The 19,886-nt window shown below is 54.2% G+C and overlaps 3 protein-coding genes across 22 annotated transcripts in view; 1 reads left to right on the plus strand and 2 right to left on the minus strand.

Moving 5' to 3' along the window:
* Window positions 1–956: 956 nt before the first annotated feature.
* Window positions 957–13,523, minus strand: BAG6 (BCL2 associated athanogene 6). Of its 20 annotated transcripts, none has more exons than XM_015569865.1 (26): window positions 13,228–13,523; window positions 12,501–12,621; window positions 11,275–11,392; window positions 10,989–11,185; window positions 10,716–10,769; window positions 10,481–10,555; window positions 8,902–9,134; window positions 8,296–8,425; window positions 6,635–6,832; window positions 6,174–6,423; window positions 5,794–5,871; window positions 5,576–5,683; window positions 5,341–5,453; window positions 5,160–5,247; window positions 4,687–4,970; window positions 3,880–4,171; window positions 3,542–3,711; window positions 3,342–3,389; window positions 3,124–3,226; window positions 2,917–3,041; window positions 2,604–2,750; window positions 2,449–2,508; window positions 2,206–2,349; window positions 2,023–2,130; window positions 1,419–1,565; window positions 957–1,137 (listed from the first exon to the last, which is right to left on the minus strand). In XM_015569865.1, the coding sequence occupies exons 2-26, from the start codon at window positions 12,606–12,608 to the stop codon at window positions 1,042–1,044; spliced, it is 3,474 nt and encodes a 1,157-aa protein (XP_015425351.1). In that variant the 5' UTR covers window positions 12,609–12,621; window positions 13,228–13,523; the 3' UTR covers window positions 957–1,041. The 20 variants fall into 20 exon arrangements, with proteins under 20 accessions (XP_015425351.1, XP_015425349.1, XP_015425350.1 ...); XM_015569863.1 differs by having other exon boundaries at window positions 13,221–13,523; XM_015569864.1 differs by having other exon boundaries at window positions 13,185–13,523.
* A 1,704-nt stretch (window positions 13,524–15,227) lies between these two features.
* APOM (apolipoprotein M) lies at window positions 15,228–17,416 on the plus strand. Its single transcript, XM_006772822.2, has 6 exons — window positions 15,228–15,539; window positions 15,921–16,075; window positions 16,360–16,433; window positions 16,527–16,625; window positions 16,794–16,892; window positions 17,281–17,416. The coding sequence occupies exons 1-6, from the start codon at window positions 15,426–15,428 to the stop codon at window positions 17,304–17,306; spliced, it is 567 nt and encodes a 188-aa protein (XP_006772885.1). The 5' UTR covers window positions 15,228–15,425; the 3' UTR covers window positions 17,307–17,416.
* Window positions 17,417–18,251: 835 nt separating this feature from the next.
* Window positions 18,252–19,886, minus strand: part of LOC102761433 (chromosome unknown open reading frame, human C6orf47) — a 13,573-nt gene continuing 11,938 nt past the window's right edge. The window contains exon 3 of the mRNA XM_006772823.2: window positions 18,252–19,462. Coding sequence (XP_006772886.1) covers window positions 18,525–19,412 — 888 coding nt within the window. The 5' untranslated portion in view covers window positions 19,413–19,462 and the 3' untranslated portion in view covers window positions 18,252–18,524. The remainder of the gene's footprint in view (window positions 19,463–19,886) is intronic.

Raw genomic sequence — 19,886 nt, forward strand, 5'->3', positions numbered from 1 at the left:
AGAATTTAAAAAATATTTCCAAAATGATTGGGGTGGGGAGGGGGGGACAGGTTGGTTGCTTGTGATCTTGTGTCCTATGCAACATAGTGCCTGCCAAGTAATCTGTAGAGTGGGTTCAGTCAGGGAACTGTTTGTTACTCCCTCCCAACGTCATCATTTTATTGTATCTTCAGGTTTTGGAGCCGGGCTCAGCTAGGCAAATCTTGTGCCAGCCAGGGAAGTTGGCTGCTTACCAGTCTGCAGCTCATAGCTGGGCTGGTCCCATAGAGCTTCCTTCGTGTATCTGGGGCCTTGGAGGGGCATTTGACTTGTCACGTGACTCCTCCAGCTAGATGTTCTAGGAGTCATCGGATTTCCTAGGCCCTTGAGCCAGTGTTTCAGACCCCGGTGGGATATGCAAAGCTTATGGCCTGGTCTCTGCCATTGAGTGTCTCTGCCATTTCCTACTGGCCTAGCACTAAGCTAAAGTAGGGGAGGGGACAGCAACTACACCTCAAAGGCAGAAACAGAATTTGTAGCCGTGTCTACCACTTGGACCCCACCTACAAACAGTGCCTCTATAGCTGTCGTGGGCTATGTCAACCGCATGAGCAGTGGGCTCCTTGAACTGGGTAGACAAATTCTAGCACTGGTCAGTCTTGGTTGAGCTGTCTGGCTGCTGCTGCTTGAGAAATGGGTTTTTACTGGGCAGTTTCAAAGTCCTAGCATGCACCTGGAATACGTTTCTTCCATCTCATACAGGTATTTGCATGAAAAATTGAAAGCAGGCTGTCCAAGACAGGCCTGTACATTTAAGTGTGCTACGTGAACAGTAAAACGTCGTGTGCATCTGCTCACGGCAACATGTTCAAAGCTATCTGGAATAGCGGGTTCCTAGGGGTTATTTCATTTTAAAAGTCAACTTCAGAGATTTAAGGGGCCCAGACTACATAATGAACACAATTTACAGACAAAAGGGCCAGGAAAATCTGACTTTTATTTCTTAAATACTGTGAAGGAAGAGGGGGGGAAATGGTCCCCTGGTGAGGGAGGGGCAAAGAGCTAGGGATCCTCAGCAAAGGCCCGGTGGGCACTAGGGAAGCGCTGGGGGCTATAGTTGGGGTCTTCCTGCAGTCGCTTCTGTATATCAGCCCGGAGCTAGAAAGAGAACAAGCAGGTTGGAAGGCTTGGCCAAGGCCTTAGGATCCCAACAAACACGCAAGGCCATCCCTCAAGAGCTAACACTTCCCCACCAGCTAACACTGTCAGTAGCCCAATAAGGATCACTGAGCCTTCCCAGATGCCACTAGGGGAAAAGATCTTAAAAACATCAAGTAGTAGCCACAGACCGGTTCATCTCTGAAGGGATGTGGGGAAGAGGGACCCTAGCCCAACCCCTCCCACTAGACCATCCCTATTCTGCTTCGAGGTGGGGGCACCTGCTGCCTGTAGCTCTCCTGAACCTCTGGTGCCTCCAGGTCCCGGCTCAGGCTCTCAGGGCTCGTCAGGGGCCGAGCTCCGGCTGCCTTAGCCGCCCGGCTCACGGCCTCTGAGAGAAGCAGCTGGGGGCCCTCACCCTGCATCGTCTGGGGGACGGGGTTGGGAGGGAAAAGAGGATCAGCGTCAGATCCAGTGCCACCACCCAGCTCCCCTTTCCACGAGCCAACCAGTGTCCACGCCAGGAGCAAGAAGGGAAACGGTCCCATGTGGTTAACAGCAGAAGTGCTGCCTTAATATTGTTTGGCTCTGGCCACAACAGCATTTGAATGTGTTGGACTCGCTCTTCAAAGCTATTGGTCCATCAGAGGAAACCCACGGTAAGGAAACCGGGCCCTAATCAGGGATTAGGGAGTTTCGGGTGACAAGGCTCCTGGCAAAAAGACGAATGGGGCAGCCACGAGCAAGTCTGAGTCTACAAAGGTTTCCTCATCAATTAAACGAGGGGGCTAAACTAGAACTCCCTCCTTCCAGCTCAGTTTGTTTGATTCTAAGCATGACGGGAATTTGGATAAGGAGGGATCCTCAGGGAAGAGGCAAACCCACCTTGCGTCTCTTGGCAGGCATACCACTGAGGTAGGCATCGCTCAGGGGAGGCTGGGGTTTCACCTTCCGCTGGCTCTGAATGTCCTGCTGGATAATAGGGACCCACTCCTGGGGAAGAAAAAGATTAGGAAGTCATTGCCACAACTTTCAGCTGCCTCGGCCCACCGATCACCTGACACTCACTGGGGGGACTGCAGCTGCCCAAGGTTCTGTCTCAGCTGAAGCTCCATCCTGTTCCTCTTGAGAGCCCCCTTCAGGGGCAGGAGGTGGGCCCCGGGACATTGCCTCTTCCGCTGTTGTTCCCGGGGCTGGGGAAGCGTTCTCCCGCTGCGGGTCAGACAGCAGGAAGAGTCAGAGTTCTCAACCCCCAGTCCCCCACCCCATCCCTCCATTCAGTCATCTGGTCCCTCAACCTCTCACTCGTACCTGAGGCTCAGGGGAAGTTCTCTCTGATCCCTGAACTTCCATTGGCTCTTCAGAAAGTGGCTGTGAAATTGGACGGAGGAGAAGACAAAAGGCCCTCTTAAGTCTCCAGCTCCCTGCAGGCCCCGGATCCCACAGCCCACCATCAGGGCCTTTACCTGTGGGGGGTCACCAATCCTGCGGACATATCTGAGGATGGCATCTGGGCCCACAGGCATATGCTCCAGCACTACCTGAAGCCTCAGTCCCATCATAGTGGTCAGCCAGCTCACCAAGGACGGGTTCACCCCACGAGACATGCGACGCTGAGGGGCAGAAAACAGACTCAAACACAAAACCCGCAACCAGCTTTTGAACCGTATCAAAGGGTAAAGGATGGCAATTGGGAGAAGAAAAGTGAAACTGCAGGATACCGAAGAGAATGGAAATCTGAGGAAACAAAAGGCTGGGGGATCTGGGCGGGGTGCTCACAATTCGGCCATTGATGACAGCAGCTAGCTCCATCTGCTGTCCCCCCAAGCAGTGCAGGTTCAGAGCCAGGCACTCAAACAGGCCCTGGTTACACAACTCCAGCAAACGGGCCCCAAATCCACTGTCTGTGGGCAAGACAAGGAGGGCGTGCTGGCTCTGCAGCCCTGCACACCTCCACACCCTGCTCCCCCGACCAGCTGGCCAGACCTGTGCAGTGCAGAACGTGAGCAGCAATGCTATTGAACTGCTCCTGCAGAAACTCCAGATTCGTCCGGATGATGTCCACACCTGGCTGAACCTGCACCAGAGACTGAGAGACAAAACAGAGAACCAAAAATGAGGAATCCCAAGACACTAGGAGGCAGGAGTAACAGAAGCTACCCTACCAGACTCAGGAGAGGATGGGATGGGGAAGGGTTACTCACAAAACTCTCCCGAACATATTCTTCTAGGCCAGTGATCAGTGTGTCCAGTCCTCAAGACACTTCCTCCTCCACCCCCAAGACCAGGACTGCTTGGGCTGGGATAGTCAGTGTAGGTGGCAGATACACTGAGTCAGGGATCAGGTACTGAAGGTGAGGAGGAGGTGGCGGAGGAGAGCTCTGGGACCCAGGCCTTCATTTACCCGGATGTTACCAGGTGTGGGCTCCTGGCCACCCAGGTAGTGCTGGTGAAAGAAGGATCGCAGTTGGGGCTGGAGCCGCTGCAGTGGCTGGAAATGCCCATGGAGAAGCATCACCACATCCACCATGGAGAAGTTCTGGCACAAGAGAGAGAGCAGGGCCCCAAAGAACCCTGTGGACAGGGGCAGAAGTTAGCAATGTCTTTATCACCAACCTACCCACCCATCCCAGCCCATCACCCTCATCCCACCTTAGCAATACCCCTAATGACAGGTCATCTACCTTCCCCTGCCTGCCCTTTCCCGGAGAAGGCCAAGGCACCCCCCCACCCCATGCTCACCAAGAGCCCCATCAGCCCCAGGCTCAAAGATGTTGCTGGACCCACTGAGGCGCTGTATGAAAGCGGCGATACTTTCACTGCTGCCGGCCCGAGCCCCTAGGGAGCCCAGCAGGGAGCTCAGCACTCCCTGCACCACCGACGTAAAAAACTCCGGGGACAGGCTTTCAGGACCCAGGCCTCCAGGACTCCCTGCACCACCAGAAGGGGACCCTGGTGGGGGCATGGTCTGCTGCTCCGGGACCAGAGGTGGAGGTGGGGGTGGTGGAGGAGGTGGAGGGGCCGTCTGTGTTGCCTGACAACAAAGAAGACATAAAGAACAGAAAATGAGGTGAGAATGGGTACAAGGACATAAAATGGCATCAGGAGGGTACGAACCAGAGAGGTTTGGAAAATGGGGGGGCTCTCCTCTGGTCTCGACTCCTTACAGCAGAACATGCATGGGCAGCACTGAGCAGCAGCAGGAGGCCAAGCAGCGCCCCTCCCCCTCTGAATGAGTTAGGTCAGAAAGCAGTGACACGAACGCTACAAGCCCATTTTCCTCATCTCCAAAATGGGGGACTCAGCGTTAGTGGATCCCCAGGGTTCCTTCCCAGTGGTGACATAATGGCAACAAGACACCAGTGCCGCCCTAGCCAGTTTGGCTCAGTGGATAGAGCGTCAGCCTGCAGACTGAAGGGTCCCGGGTTCGATTCTGGCCAAGGGCACATGCCTGGGTTGCAGGCTCAGTCCCCAGTAGGGGGAAAAAAAAAGACACCAGTGCCTGGCTGGGCAAAGAGAGGAAGAGCAAAGAGCAAGCCAGCCACTCACCTGCAAGAAGTCAGTCATGCCCTGGAGAAAGGCAGGGACACCAGGCATCGCCACAGTGATGGTGGGAGAAGCCATGCCAGGCCCTCCAGCACCGGGCCCTGCAGGCCCCAGCAGGTTCCCCAGGAGCTGAGAGAACTGCACATCTGTGGTGGAGGGTTGAGGGGGTGGAGGCTGGGTGGGGCCCCCTGGGGCAGGGCCAGCTGTGGTGGCCGTGTTCGTGGTGCCAGCACTGGCTGACGCAGTGGCAGGGGCTGGAGGTGGAGCCATTCCTGGGGTCCCCTGAGCTGTAGGGACCAAAAGCAGCAAGGTGAGATCTCAACAGAAACAAGGCCCACAGCACCTCCACTCCAGTCCTCTAGCAGGAAGGTAGGAACAAGCAACCCCGGCAAGAACTGGGAAACACCAGTGAGGAGGTCAGGGAGGGAGGGTCGCCACGGAAATCTCTGAAGTTTGAGGGAAGAACGAGGACTCACCCACAAGGACAGGCTGCATAAGAAGCTGCCCTACAAGGCCGCTCACCATCTGGGCCAAAGAGGCGTTGGTACCCAGACCAGCACCCTGCTGAGAGAGAGGCTTTTGGCCCTGCCCTTCCCGTGCCCCGCCACAGGGCTTCCTCCCCAGGGACCCCTAACCAACTCTCCCACCCTTACTCACCAGAGGCCCCGAGACTGGGGGGCCCCCAGGATGGGAAGGCCGAGCCTGTGGAGGTGTGGGCCGGGCAATCACCACCCGGGTCGGGGCTGCCGGGAAACCTGGCCCCTGCTGTCCTGTGCGTGGCACAGGGGAGAGACCAAAGAGGGCTGAGGGCCGGGCCCATGCTCGCCAGCCAACAACACCCGCCACCATGGACCATGGCCCTCCTCCCAGGCCTCCCTTTCCAGGTCATTACCTGTGGCCGCGGAGGCAACAGCTGCCACCATGGCCTGATGAGTGATCTGGTGGGCGACGGCGTGCATGAACTCAGGGGGCAGGGAGGGCAGCTGGATGAGGGTGGAGCCTGGGGGGCGGGTCTGATGTAACCTTGAACCTGGACCCCTTCAACCCACCCAATTGGCCCTACCCCTTCTCTACCCAGAGCTCAGCCTGCTCTGATGCCCTCACTCTTACCCAAGGTCGGTCCATGACCAGGGGGTCCCAGGGGGCCAGTGGGAGCACTCGGAACTCCACCAGGCTGTGTGCCAGAATCTGGGAAGGGAGACAGAGCGTGGTCCTGAGACAAGCAGGGCCAAGGCCTGACTATATCCTCCTGAGATGGGAGTCCTTCAGGCCCCCATTCCCCACCTAGAACACCTGCCTGCCTTTCCCACCATCTAGACGGGGAGGAGGTGCTCTCTTCTCCATGTAAACAAATTTCCAAGGACAAGCAGTCCCTGCTCCCCCCTACCCTCGCCACACATACACACACCTGCTCTGACCCCTCTGCTACCACCAGCAGCCCTGGCCTCCCCCTTCCTCACCCTCAGACCCTCACACCAACCCTAATTCACCTTGAATGTTCATGTGCATCATGACCACGGGTTCCACGCTCTGGTGGGAAATCCGGATGACCCTCGGGTGGCTGGCGGTTGGGGGAGGAGCCGGCCCTGAGGGAGGCGCCCCCTCAGTTGACTCGACAGTGGCAGAAGAGGGAGCCAGGGGTGAGGCCTGCCCTGGACCAGGGGGAGATGCCTCCGCACTGGGAGTCGGGGGGGGCCGAGTCCCATTCCCCGTCATGGTCACAGTGGTCCCCACGTTGATCTGGAGCAGACAGGTAAGTGGGAGAGAAGTGAGAAAAATACAAGAGGGTAACCCAGAGCACCACCCACGACGTATTTCTGAAATCTCCCTTATCACTCGTCATCTGTTTCCAAGCCTCCTCTCCTCCTACCCTCCTTCAAGTCCAGTAGCTCTCCTGGGCCATTCCACCAACAGCCTCCATTCTCCCTCGGGCCCGGCGGGCCCGACCCACCTGGATGGGGATGGCCGCCTGCTGGAGCACCATGGGGGTGGTGTAGTGAGACATAGGCCGGACCACATGCAGGTGTCGAGGGGGTGCACAGGCCAGATTGCAGCGCAGGTCAGACAGCGCCACAAAGGTGTTGCCCAGCAGCCGCAGGCTCTCCCCCACCAGGTTGATTAAGCGCTGGTCTTCCTCCCGGCCCTCTTGCTGTAGCCCCGGCCAAAGGCAAGGGGGAAAAGAAAAACACAAAAGGCAGAAAACATCAGGCTGGAATCCACCTTACTAACCAAAGCAACACCCGCTAAACCAGCGGTTCTCACCTGTGGGTCGCGACCCCTTTGGGGGTTGAACGACCCTTTCACAGGGGTCGCCTAAGACCATCCTGCATATCAAATATCTACATTACGACGCATAACAGTAGCAACATGACAGTTATGAAGCAGCAACGAAAATAATTTTATGGTTGGGTCACAACATGAGGAACTGTATTTAAAGGGCCAGAAGGTTGAGAACCATTGCTAAACCTTTAGGTGTAGCCTGGAAGCTTCTGCAGATACCGAATCTTTGCAGAATTCTATTGTACACACATAGTTTCCTATTAAAACAGACCTTACAGTAAATCAATGTCATCATCTACTAACCTCCCTAACTTTACAAACTTGCTAACCCTAGCCAGTTTGGCTCAGTGGATAGAGCATCAGCCTGTGGACCAAAGGGTCCCAGGTTCGATTCTGGTCAAGGGAACATACTTTGCTTGCAGGCTCCTCCCGGCCTGGGCCCTGGTCGGGGCTTGTGCAGGAGGCAACCAATTGATGTGTTTCTCTCACATCAATGTTTCTCGGTCTTTACCTCTCTCTTCCACTCTCTCTAAAAATCAGTGGAAATATATCCTCGGGCCCTGGCCAGTTTGGCTCAGTGGATGGAGCATCGGCCTTCGGACAGAAGCATCCCAGGTGTGTCTGTGTGTACGTGTGTGTGTGTGGGTGTGCGCATGCGCATTGGTGTGTGTGTGTCTGCATGTTGGTGTGTGTGTGTGTCTTTTGGTGTGTATGTGGGCATTGATGTGTGTGTGGGTGTTGGTTTGTGTGTGGGGGGGGGGATGGTGAAATCCCTCCTCCTGTAGCCCCCCACCTCCTGTAATATTGAACACATAACAGTACTAGGAATTTCTATGGAATGAGTTTCCCCATAGTTCCCCTGGTGAAAATGGCCCACCACTAACTGGTTGTGTAATCTTAGACAAGTCCCTTCACTCCCCCATTTGTAGGTCAAGGTTGAATTCCTGTGTGTAGGGCATGGCTGGGTTTCAGGCTCGATCCCCAGTGGTGTGCGGGAGGAAGCTGAACGGTGGTTCTCTCTTATCATTGATGTTTCTGTCTCTCTCTCCCTCTCCCTTGCTCTCTGAAATCAATAAAAATATATTTTAAAAAAGAAAAAGAAAAATATCCTCAGGTGAGCATTAAAAACAAATAAATAATAAAACAACTCAGGGGACAGAGAGAGTGGGTCCTGCAAAGATGATCACCTATCCTGAAAGGGAGGGGGAGATCACTTACAAATCTAGGGAGAAATCACCATCTTGCAGATGATGTCTTTGTGAGGAGAGGGAGATGTGTGTCCGCCGGCTCCCCCGGGGGAGCTGGGGGGAGGGGGAGGGGTGGCGGGCTCACGTTGTTGTTGTAGTCCGTGCTGGCAGCAGCACCCAGAACCTCATAGTAGCGCTGCAGGAAGGGATGAAGGCGGCTCTCAAGTCGCTGGAGCTCCTGCAGCACCTCGATGTACTCCGCAGGGGAAGGGTGGCTGTGGACAACCCCAAGGGGCAGTGAGCGAAGGCTTTCCTGTCCCCCCTCACGGCTGACAGGGACCACATGTGCCGTCTCTCCTGGCCTCCCAGAACCCTGACCCAATCCCTCCCTGGCCTAGCAGAGCCTGTTCTTTATCCCCGCCCATGGGAAGATGGGGAGGAAGATAAACTGCCTCCACCCTCCCCACTGCACAGCCTGCACCCACAATGGCAAGATGCTGACTCTAATAAAAGATGGGGCCCCTGTGAACACAGGGGAGAGAATCGTGATCAGGAAGCAGCACTTGGCTTTCCTTGCCCCGGGAGAGCAGTGCAGGCCAGCTGCCCAGGCCTAGTCTACTCCAGAGCGCCTCCTCGACCACACCACCTCCACATAGGCCTCCAAGAAATCCTCCCCTCCCCATCACACTCTCCTGTTCCTCATCCTCCACTCAGGACCCACCCCGCTCCCAGAGCGCCCTCCATCTCTCACTTGGGTGCACTGGTCTCTGGGACAGGCGTTGGGCCCGCTGGGGCTGGGCCAGGAGTCAGCTCCGGGCTCTGGGCTGGGGCCTGCTCCTCCACTTCTGCCTCCATGGGCTCCCGAGAAGGCGCTTCGCTTTCACCCGGATCTGATGGCTGAGAACTCAAGGCTCCTGGTTCCGGGGCCACAGCCGGTGTCTGTGCAGGCGGCTGACTGGGCTGTGCTTGGGGCCCCCCTCGACACTGAAAGTGGGGGAGGGTCAGGGTACCAAAGGCAGGATGAGCCTGCTGCAGAGGACTGCTAGATCAAAGGAGCCCGAGTGGACAAAGTGCTCTGGAGGCAAGTGCACCTGAATGCCGGACTCCCCAGCAATCATTCTAAGACTTAGACAAGTCAGAGGCCTAATACCTGAAATTCTTGCAAATGAATTACTAACAAAACGTAGGGATTATGATTTGCTAACCTCCACAAGGAGAGAAGAGAAAGCCACAGGTTGCAGACACAGCACAAACTAATGAAACTTGGACATTTCAGTATCAAATATCATAATTAAGAAATTAAAGGTCCTCCCTTGGCCAGTGTGGCTCAGTTGGTTGAGCATCGACCCACACACCCAGAGGTCCCCGGTTGATTCCCGGGTAGCGGGCTCAATCCCCAGTACGGGGCATGCAGGAGGCAGCCGACTGATAGTTCTCTCTCATTAATAGTTTTCTCCCTCTGTCTCTCTAAAGTCAACAAAAACATGGTTTAAAAAAGAAAGTAATTAAAGGCCCTGGCCGGAGAGTTCAGTTGGTTAGAGAAACCTCCCAATACATCAAGGCTGTGAGCTTGATCCCCAGTCAGGGTACATATAAGAATCAACCAACAAATGTATAAATAAGTAGACCAACAAAATGTTTTTCTCTCTCTCCCCTTTCCTCTCTCTAAAATCAATAAATAAAAGTTTTAAAAAATTGCCCTGACCGGTTTGGCTCACTGGATAGAGCGGCGTCCTGGGGACTGAAGGGTCTCAGGTTCGATTCCGGTCAAGGGCATGTACCTTAGTTGCAGGCACATCCCCAGTGAGGGGTGTGCAGGAGGCAGCTGATCGATGCTTCTCTCTCATCGATGTTTCTGACTCTCTATCCCTCTCCCTTCCTCTCTGTAAAAAAATCAATAAAATGTATTTTTTTTTTAAGTTTTAAAAAATTATAAAATATGAAATCCTTTTTTATTTTTTTTTATTTTTAATATATTTTATTGATTTTTTGCACCGCAGGCCGACGCTCTATCCACTGAGCCAAACCGGTTTCGGCGAAATCCTTTTTTAATTGAAAAAAAAGATGCCAGGAGAGTTATCTGACAAGTATAAAACAAACTTCCCAGACACCAGTCACAGAGAGGATTGGCAGGAACAAGATAGCCTCACATAGATACTTTTTTCTGCCCAAAGAAAGAAGACTGGAGAAGAGACCAGATTAGAAAGGAAGCAGCCAAAAAAAAGAAAAGGAAAAAAACAAAAATATGAAATGAACCAGCCAGTCATGCTTTCACTCCCAGGCTGAGACAAGGGGTAGGGAGGATGGGGAGAGAGTGACAGACCACTTACCTCCATCCGGGATAGTAAGGTCTGTATATCCCTGATCATGTGCTGAGCCATCACCAGTCGTACCCGGGGTTCACTCTATGACAAGAGAGGGAGAGTTAGGGCAAGTCTGAAATACAGCCACGAGCTCCAGAGCCCACCGAACCAGGTCCCAGCATCTCCTCAGCCAAGTCCGATCCCACCTCACGGCCTCCTTCTCCCAGATCCCCTTCCCTGACCCTCCCAGGCCCCGTAATACCTGCACTGGGGCCTGCTCCATGTTGATGTGAACATCCACAGCAGAGCCGTCACTCTGGGGAAAGGGTAAGGGAAGTTGCTCTGGGAGAAGCCAAATGTTAAGGCTCCCACATTTCCAATTCGTTCTCTGGAGACACACCCCTTTTCTCATGTCTGAGGCCATTCGTAGACCACAGGGCCCTCCAAACCCAATCTAAGTACTGAGCTCTTGGCTGGACCACAACCAACACTATCCTTCACCACAAAAACCACCCCAGGTGGAACACAAGCTTACAGGAAGATTGAAGGTTCCAACCATGACATAGCTGTTGGCATTCCGGTCATGAACAGAGGCCCCAGGCCCCCGAGTACCAAGTGGGGGACCCCCACCATGGGTGGCTGAGGCAGACCCTGTCCCAGAAGATGCCCCAGAAGGGAGCTGAGTCTGAGGAGGTGCACGTTCTACCAGGTGGATAACCTTGCCCCCAACATCTGCAAAAAAGAAAGAAAAAAAAAAAAATTTCAGCTCACCCCTCTTCACAGCTGCCTCAAACTCCGAACTGCCTCCCACACCCCCTTACTGTATTCCTGGAGCTTCTTATCATCCTGCAGAACTCGTCCCTGATAGATGAGCCGTTGTTTCTCAGAGGGGATGCTGACAGAGGCAGCAATGTGCTCCTTAAATTCCTTTACATTCATCTGCACAGAAGGGACAAACAGGTGTCAGGGAACGGAGGAAGAGGAAGGACAGAGGAGGGACAACTGACTTGTAGGGGTGCGGGGTAAAAACCACCTCATTATAAAATCACTACCCATTTCTCTTGATTGTGAGGTAATGATGTGCAAAGCCCCAAACTAAGACAATTCCCTGTCAAAATACTGACAATAAACTGTGTCTTCTAGGCCTAGGAGAAAATTACATGGCTGAGAAACAGAAAAGCCAACTGATAATCTGTTCACTCCTCTGCCTGGCTCACAAGGGAATGTGTCTAAAGATACGGCTCCCCAAACACAAAATGATACAACTCTAGGCTCAAAGATAAAAGCGATGACGAAGATGGGGTGGACAATCAGGTTAAGGAAGGAAGGCTCAACCAAGAAGGAGAGAAGGGAACAAAAAGACGACTATTTTTCCTAACCAGACAACTTCCTCTTGGGAAGATTCAGGTGTTTACACACATCTAATCACAAAAGCCTATATGGTTTTCTGAAATACATATATTGTCACGTTTTAAAAACCATGGGCCAACCCCTCACAATTTTGTCTCCCAGTATTACAGGCGCAATGACATTGATAGTTGTGCCAATGCTGATAAACTCAAATGATTAAAATTATACCACACATATCAGTAACTCCACTCAACACTCTATTAGGCCTCTACCTGCATTATGGGCTCTGATTTCTCACCTTTAAAAACTCAGTATAGACCTAACCAATTTGTTTCCAAGACACACTTGCGTTTGGAGTCTGTGTGTTCTATTTTCCTTCCCAAAGGCCGGAGCCATGGCTAACCCTCTGAGCTGCAATTCACTCGTGATGATGGCATACAGCCTCCTCCTTCCTCCACATTTCCTTCTGCATTGAGTTTTATTGAGGTGGAGGAAGGCAAAGCAAAACCTAGCTTGTTCAACAGAAACCCTAGTTTCTTCCTCAACAAGACACATCAAAAAATGTCCTGCCTAGAATATGAACAAAGAAATCAATGGAAGAGAAGTTGAGGACCGGAAAATCAGGCTGTTCTCTCAGGTTAAAGGGCCTACAAGAGGAAAAGTTAATGGATGTCTTCCAGAAGTACTGGGGTCTCACCTGGGCCCCCACAATGAAGGTCCGGGTCTGAGAGTCCAGGGTCTTCACCAGCACCTCCAGGCTGTCAGGCTCCTCCATGGTGGTACTGGTACTGTTATTGGGCTCCATGGCCTACAGCTCTCTACGGAAGAACAGAGGGAGAGAGGCCCGCTGTCGCCCAGAGCGGATTTTATATACCCAGAAGCCTCCCGGCCCGAGTCTCCGCCCCAGTGCCTACATTTCTCCCACACGAGCACACACTCACACCCACCCCATCCCCCTTCTGATTCCGGGGCAGAGGGAAAGAAATGCAAAGGGTAGGAGACGACGCCAAAGGAAGCTGGAGGACAGGAGGTGGGAGGGACCCCACGATGCCAATCCCAAGAGTGGGATACTCGGGCTAGGGAGCAGGGAAGCAAGGAAGCAGGATTCCAGTGTCATCACCGGTTGCGAAGGGCCCAGAAACGCTGGGACAACGCGAGAAGGGGGGGGGGGGGTCGCATTACACTCTGCGAAGAAAGTGGTTTCGCGCAGGCGCGCCACGCCCACGGAGCCCGCCTAACTCACGACAGACCCAAAATGACGGACACTCACGGGGGGCCAGACCGGTTAGCTGACTGCCCCCCTCTTCCGCCTTCTTTCGGAGTTCCAGCAGAGCGTCGCAACCAACACACATCAAATACACACAGCACCCCGCGGACCCACCCCCGACTTCCCCACGGTGCCGTCACTTCCGGTCACCTCCAACCTGCCACCGACGGCCACTTCCGTTTCCCCGATAATATTTGGAGATCGCGAGGCGGAACTTCCGGCTCCCCTCAGGTCCCCAAGCTTCACTTTCGTGGGGCACGACAAGAAAGTCCACGGCCCCAAACAGTGAGTTCCTGAGGGCGAGACGGGCCGGGGCCGGCCTAGATGGGAGGGAGCCGAGCACCCCGAGGAGCCGCCGCCGTCGCCCGGGGGACCGTACTGCGTCTGCGTGCGTCGCATTACGCATGCGTACACACAGGCACCGCCCCACCCTCGCTGGCGCCGTTCCTTTCTTCCGTGCGCGCGCTGGAGCCAGAGGAGATTGAGGTGGCCACTGTAAATGCCTGGAAAAGGATTTCCAGATGAGACTCTATGACTGCCTCGAGAAGCTCTGGACGGTGATATAGGTGTTGGAGTTTGGGGACTAGAGATTGTGCCTCGTTAATCTGTGTTAAGGTCTTGGCCGGCAGAGACTTTGAGGCGGCACTGTCCTGGCCACCTAAAATCCCGTCCTGTCCTCGCCCTCGCCGCGCCACTCCTGCGGCGGCTCCGGAAGCCACCCTGTGCTGGGCGGTTGAGGCTGGCTCGCGAGCTGTCTTTCGTCCGGTCGTGTCGTTGGGCCTAATTTCGGTTCCGTCCGGTGGGCGTTTTGCGGAGTGCGGGTGCCGTGTTTCTCACCGGCGGTGCGCGGCCGAGCGAACACGCTGTTTTTCAGAAGCTAACCGTTTACTACCACTCAGGACTTTTGTCCCCCAAAAACGGCACCTCCGAGGTTGGGAGTTGAGAGCAAACGAAGTCCGACCGGACCGAAACACCAGATTCCCGCCGTGGGGAATTGAGGGGCCGCCACAGGGTTTCTGCAGGCCGAGGTCCGGGATGACGGCTCCGCCGCCTTCGCCCCCGGCTCGGCCCTTCTGCGGTTCTTGGTTTATACCCGGGTCCCACTACTGTTTCAGTCCAGGGTTCCACGTACAGTCACGTTTATAAGTCATTCAACAGGAGATAGTTATTACATCCCCGTATGCAGTGAGTACAGCTAGGGAACTGACAGATGCAGGCCTACCGGACTCCCTGCGTCAAGCACTGCTTTACTGCCCCAGTACATTTTTTAATATTTTTAAATAAAAAATGTCAAACATTACCCCAAAAGAAAATAGCATACTGAGCCTTCAGATACCCCAAATCTCAAGCCTCACCTCTCCGGACAAACCTTTTTTTTTTTTTTGGCAGTCTATAAGTTATAATTAAGAAAGTCCCACATTTCATTGCATTAACTGCTCAACCCTTTTGGTACTATTATTTGGGACTGTATTACCCACCAGAAGCTAATGATCACTTTACAAGCATTACTTCAGCGAATATTTACTTTGTACTGGCCAGGAATAGGCTTTGCAAAGGGCTTTATATGCACTATCTCTTAATCCACTGAGATGGATGATTTGCTCATTTTAAAGATGAAAAAACAGGCATAGAGATTAATAAATAGAGTTGGGGCTTGAACCCACTCTGCCCAGCACCAGTGTCTATCTGTCCCCCTTAACCACTCGCTTATGTAGTTTCTTATAGTAATAAACATGGAATGAACTGTGTCAGTGAGCTTTTCTGGATGGTGTACATATTATTTCCCCAATTATAAACCAGAGAGAAAGCCACCCATCAGGCATGCCCCAGAACCTGGTTCATACCTGTCCGAAAGCACTGATCAGGTTGTATTACAATGATTTGTTCACACAGCTAGTTCTCCTTAGACTTCTTCAAGGCCAGCGACTATGCCTTATTCATTTTTATGTCCCCAGGGCTTAGCCAATTCCTGGCAAACAGCTGAGACTTAATAAAAAGTTTGCTAAGTGAATGAATGAATCCACCTCTCCAATGCTGCACAACACAGCAGATATCCAGCTCAGATAAAGACCACTCTCTGCCTGCAGGGCTCAGCCCTTCTGATAATTCCCCAAAGACCCTGGACATGCCAGGGTGTGTGGTAGAGTGACTGCATCTAGCAGAGGGGGAGGAAGGGGCAAACACTAAGTAATCAATGTTTGGAAAGCAAGGTTGAAGTTACTCATTAGCAGGTAAAGGGTCAAGGGTCAAGGCAAAGGGGCTGGAAGCAGAGTGGACTGGCCAGCCCGTGGGGAAGAGAATAGTGAAGGCACCAGCCACTCCACGAGGAACACACCAGCTCCCTGTTGCCTGAAGATGTTCCACCAAATTTGGGCGGCTCTGCTTTACCTCTATGGCCTTCTCCTTAATTCCATCTACCAGTGCCCTGAGCCCAGTCACCTGACAACTCAGGATGTGGACGGGAAAGAGGTACGGACTGAGAATGGGGGGAAACTTACAGTGGGGGCTCTGAGGGACTTGAGTGGGTGGCCTAGAGTGACCAGAAGCTACATTGTGAAAGGAAGGGAGGAAGAGGGTGTGAATATTGTGAGGATAAAAACAAGGAGAAGTAAAAATATATTAGTACTTCGGCCATCAATGTGGAGACATGGTAGCATTTGGGGTTGGAGGGGTACTCGGGTTACTGAGGGCAGGAAAAGAGGAAAAGTCATTTAATGACTCCCTGTCGTGGATCCAAGTCTAGTTGGAAAAAGGCAGCCGATACCTCCACACGAAGTCTTGCTGTCCTGGCAGGTTGGAGGGACCTGCAGTGGGACACACCCTCTCTTGCTCCCCTTGTTGTCTCTCCAGTTTCCAGAGCCCCACCTGGGCCAGTGGCATTTTATCGCAGGGGCAGCTCCCACCAAGGAGGAGTTGGCGACTTTTGACCCTGTGGACAACATTGTCTTCAACATGGCTGCGGGCTCTGCCCCCACACAGCTCCAGCTTCGTGCTACCATTCGCACGTAAGTGGTGAGGAGGCAGAGGTACCAACAGGTACAGTCTCTGCCCAAAGTGTGAGCACCGACCCACAAAGAGCTGGGCTCACTGGCATATCCACTGTTCTTGGCCCACTGAGTTCGACGGTTCTGTCAGTTTTCATCTGGAGACAGATGGGCCTAACCCTTGGTAGCTTGAAACCCACGGTGACCCAGGCTTCAAGAAGGAATAAAAGGGAATAAATAAAGGTTGGTACTGTGTGGTTGGGGTGTCATTCAATCTTTCTTTCTCGCCACCACCACCTCTGCAGGAAAACTGGGTCCTGTGTGCCCCGGGAATGGATCTACCACCTGACTGAAGGGAGCACAGACCTCAGAACTGAAGGTTGGTTCTCTCCAGCCCTCCCTCTCTCCAAGTCCCCTGGCTGGCTCGTTTTGCATCTCTGTCCTCACACTTGCCCCCAACCCATCCTGACAGGGCGCCCCGACATGAAGACCGAGCTCTTCTCCAGCTCCTGCCCAGGTGGGATCATGCTGAAGGAGACGGGCCAGGGCTACCAGCGCTTCCTGCTCTACAGTGAGTGAGGTGGCGAGGCAGGACGGGCTGGACGGAAACCAGGAGGCAGGGGAGCCCCGCACTGGACCCTGTGATAGCATCCCCGGAAGGGCTGGGTGCTTCCAGGTCCTCCCCAGGGGTCTCGCTAAGTAGAGGTGCTGTGGGCCTGGCCCTGCTGTGCCCTTTCAGACCGCTCACCATACCCTCCTGAGAAGTGTGTGGAGGAGTTCCAGTCCCTGACCTCCTGCCTGGACTCCAAGGCCTTCTTACTGACGCCCAGGAAACGAGGTAAGGGGACAAAGTCCCACCGACGAGAACGAGGACTCACCACGTCTGCTGCAGGTGCTGGAGGAAAGGGACTCAAGTGATGTCACCAGAGGGCAGGACCAAAGGCTGATACTATCAGAGTGGCTGTGTTCATGTCCCCCATTTGTGTTAGAGGTTGTGATGGCACCAGAGGAAGCCTGGACAGGCTGTGGGCTACTCAAGAGAGGTTTCTGAGTTTGCAGTAAATGCAGGGGGGAGAGTCAGACACAGAGGGAAATAGGCCGCAGAGGCCCCTTTGATAGGGGAGGAATGAGGGAATGCATTCTCCCCCACCCATTACCAGCAAGCTTGCATCTCTTCCTGGATTTCCTTCCTTCCCATCCTCTTCTTTTCTCCCTCCTCCGACCAGAGGCCTGCAAGCAGTCCAGTGACTGACCTGTGGCTTCATCTGTGCCCCCAGATGTGTTTGGTGGGACTGAGATTGTGGTGAAGAGAAGCCGGAGGTGCCCTTCTAAGGAGTAATAAAGACGATTTTTCAATCCTCATCACATGTTGGGGTTTTTCTCCAGACATCAATCCCACTCCCATTTCAAAACTCCCCCTGAACTTCCTACTACCTGAACCCCTAGCTGGGCGGCATCAGGAAGGACACTGCATGGCAGTTAACTCATTTTAGTGGTATATTTAGGATTCGCTGTGACAGTGATTTATTGCTGAGTGAGCAACCCCTAATCCCTGCAAGGACCGCCTGCCCCTGACCCACCCCTCCGGCCAGTACCACCTACACCATCCCCACTCCGTCTGACTCCCAGAAACACCCACTTCATCCCTGCAGGCTCCCTGTTGCCTGTGCGCCCCATCCAGTCCCCAAATCCACCCACCTAGCAGCCCCATTCTACCCTAGATGTCCCAAGATCCAAGGGACCCCTTGGGTCTCCCAACCACGCTCTCACCCCAGCCAGAGTTCTGTCTGTCCCTGGGGAGTCTTGAAAGGTAGAGAGGGCCAGTTAGTCTTTATTCTCCACCACAACATTAAAAAAAATATTTTTTGGCTTTTAACCCCTTCCCCAACAATTTTTTTGTTAAAAACGTTTCTTTTTCAGACTAATTTTTTTATTTTGATTCTATATAGTATTTTTGATGCTGGTTATGAAAACAGTTTGTAATTATTTTTTCTTCCCATTTTTGTGGTTAAGAATAGTATTTCCTCAGAAAGTTTCTAGATGAAATTATTTAGAATGGTACGTATGTAGCTGGTTTTTGAAGGTAAAGTTTTAGACGAGTATACTCGTCGACGACTGAAAAAAGAACATTTTGTGAAAACGTGTATACACGTTTCTGCCGGGGAAGGGGTTAAAACGTGAAGATGAGGAAAAAAACTTGAAGGTAGGAGAAATATAAAATCAAAAAGTAACAACAGCTGGTGAATTCAAGGGATACGCCCCCACTGTCCATAAACCCAGACGCCCTGAACGGCTGTTCTCTCCCTGGGTGGGTGGGTACCCTCATACTCTGGGGTTTCCTCCTCATCCCTGAGGTCCCTGTGCTTACAATCTGGGTCATCCCCCCCTACTCCCCTAAAGGCCACACTGTCTTCACCCTTGCTCCCACCCCATTGAGGGGGAGGGGGGCCTGGTCACACCCACTCTGAGGTCACAGCCCCTTTCCTGGGTCTCCCCTCTGCTCCTCCCCCTCCCTCCCCAACTTATCACCCTCCAAGTCAGTGGCGTCCTCATCCCCACTTGGCTCCCGGAGGCTGACAGCCAGCACCAGAGCCTGTAGGAGACCAAAGAGGCAGGCGAAGTGCAGGGGGTGAGCAGTAAGTAGGCTCAGCACGGCATGGAGCCCGTGCAGGGCGGCCAGGAAGGACAGCAGCCCATGCAGCCAGAGGCCCAGAGGCCCGCTCAGGCCCAGCATGTCCAGGGCTGCCCGCAGGGGCCGTGAACACAGTCCCAGCAGGGCCGAGGCCAGCAGCTCCAGCAAGTGCAGAGTCAGGTTGGTGGAGATCTGCAGACACTCCTCTGGGCCCTCCAGGTACTGCGAGGGAGCCCCTGCTCCCCCACCTGGTTCCCCCCGCAGCCAGCCCAGCAGCTTCTGACGGCGGCCAGGCTTCTCCACTGGCGCTGCAGGCCCAGGGGGGCTCAGTCCCCCTTCAGGAGGCACTTCAGATCTGGTGCCACCTGAGTCCACAGGGCCCCATCCCAGATGGGGAATGGCCTCTGCCGCCTCCCGTCTCCCAGACTCTTGAATGCCAGCACCAGTCTTGTCCCCCTTGAGGGAATCCATCCTTTTGCTCCCCAGTTGCTCAACTTGGGGCTCCCTGCTTGGTTGGGGAGCAGTCCCAGAACGACTCCGGGCCCCTGAGTCCTTCCTCTGGGAAGGCCCCACATCGCCCATGGTTTCTGGGGCGCTGTCCCAGTCGCTCCCTGAGTTTTCAGAGGAGCTATCCAGCCGTCTGGGTTCTGGGGTGGGCGGGTCAGGCCTGGGTTTCCGGCGGCTCCAAGGGCCAGGTAGCCAGCCACCCAGCCGTCGCAGGAACATGGTTGGAATGTGCAATGAACCCCAAGTCCTGAGGCCGCGTCCTGGCACTGCTGGGTGAGTGCGTTCACCGCCCCACACACGACTTCCAAGTCTCAGGACCCGACCAGGCCTCCGTCACCCGACAGCGTCCTCCCTGTTTCCGGGTTTCTTCCCAGCAAACAGCACACCCAGTTTCACTCACCGAGGCCACCCAAGGTGCCCCCAAAACTGGAGAGGCGGCGCTCCATCCAAGAGGGAAGGAAGTGCTCCGATGTAAGGTCCTAACCTGCCGACTTGGGGAGCTCAGCGCTGGGAGGTCCCCTGTGGAGGGTGGGGCAGGTGTCGGCGAACCTCGCCAGCAGGTTCATCCCCCGGATTCCAGGGCTGTGAGTCCCACCGGGCGGCGGGCGGGCCCCAAGCGCGCAGCTGGGACGCAGCCTCGGGAAGGTCAGGCCACGACGTCCTCGGAGACCGCAGTCGCGAGCCCACGAGCGG

Source organism: Myotis davidii, unplaced genomic scaffold (genome assembly GCF_000327345.1).
Source record: "Myotis davidii unplaced genomic scaffold, ASM32734v1 scaffold1006, whole genome shotgun sequence".
NCBI lineage: Eukaryota > Metazoa > Chordata > Mammalia > Chiroptera > Vespertilionidae > Myotis > Myotis davidii.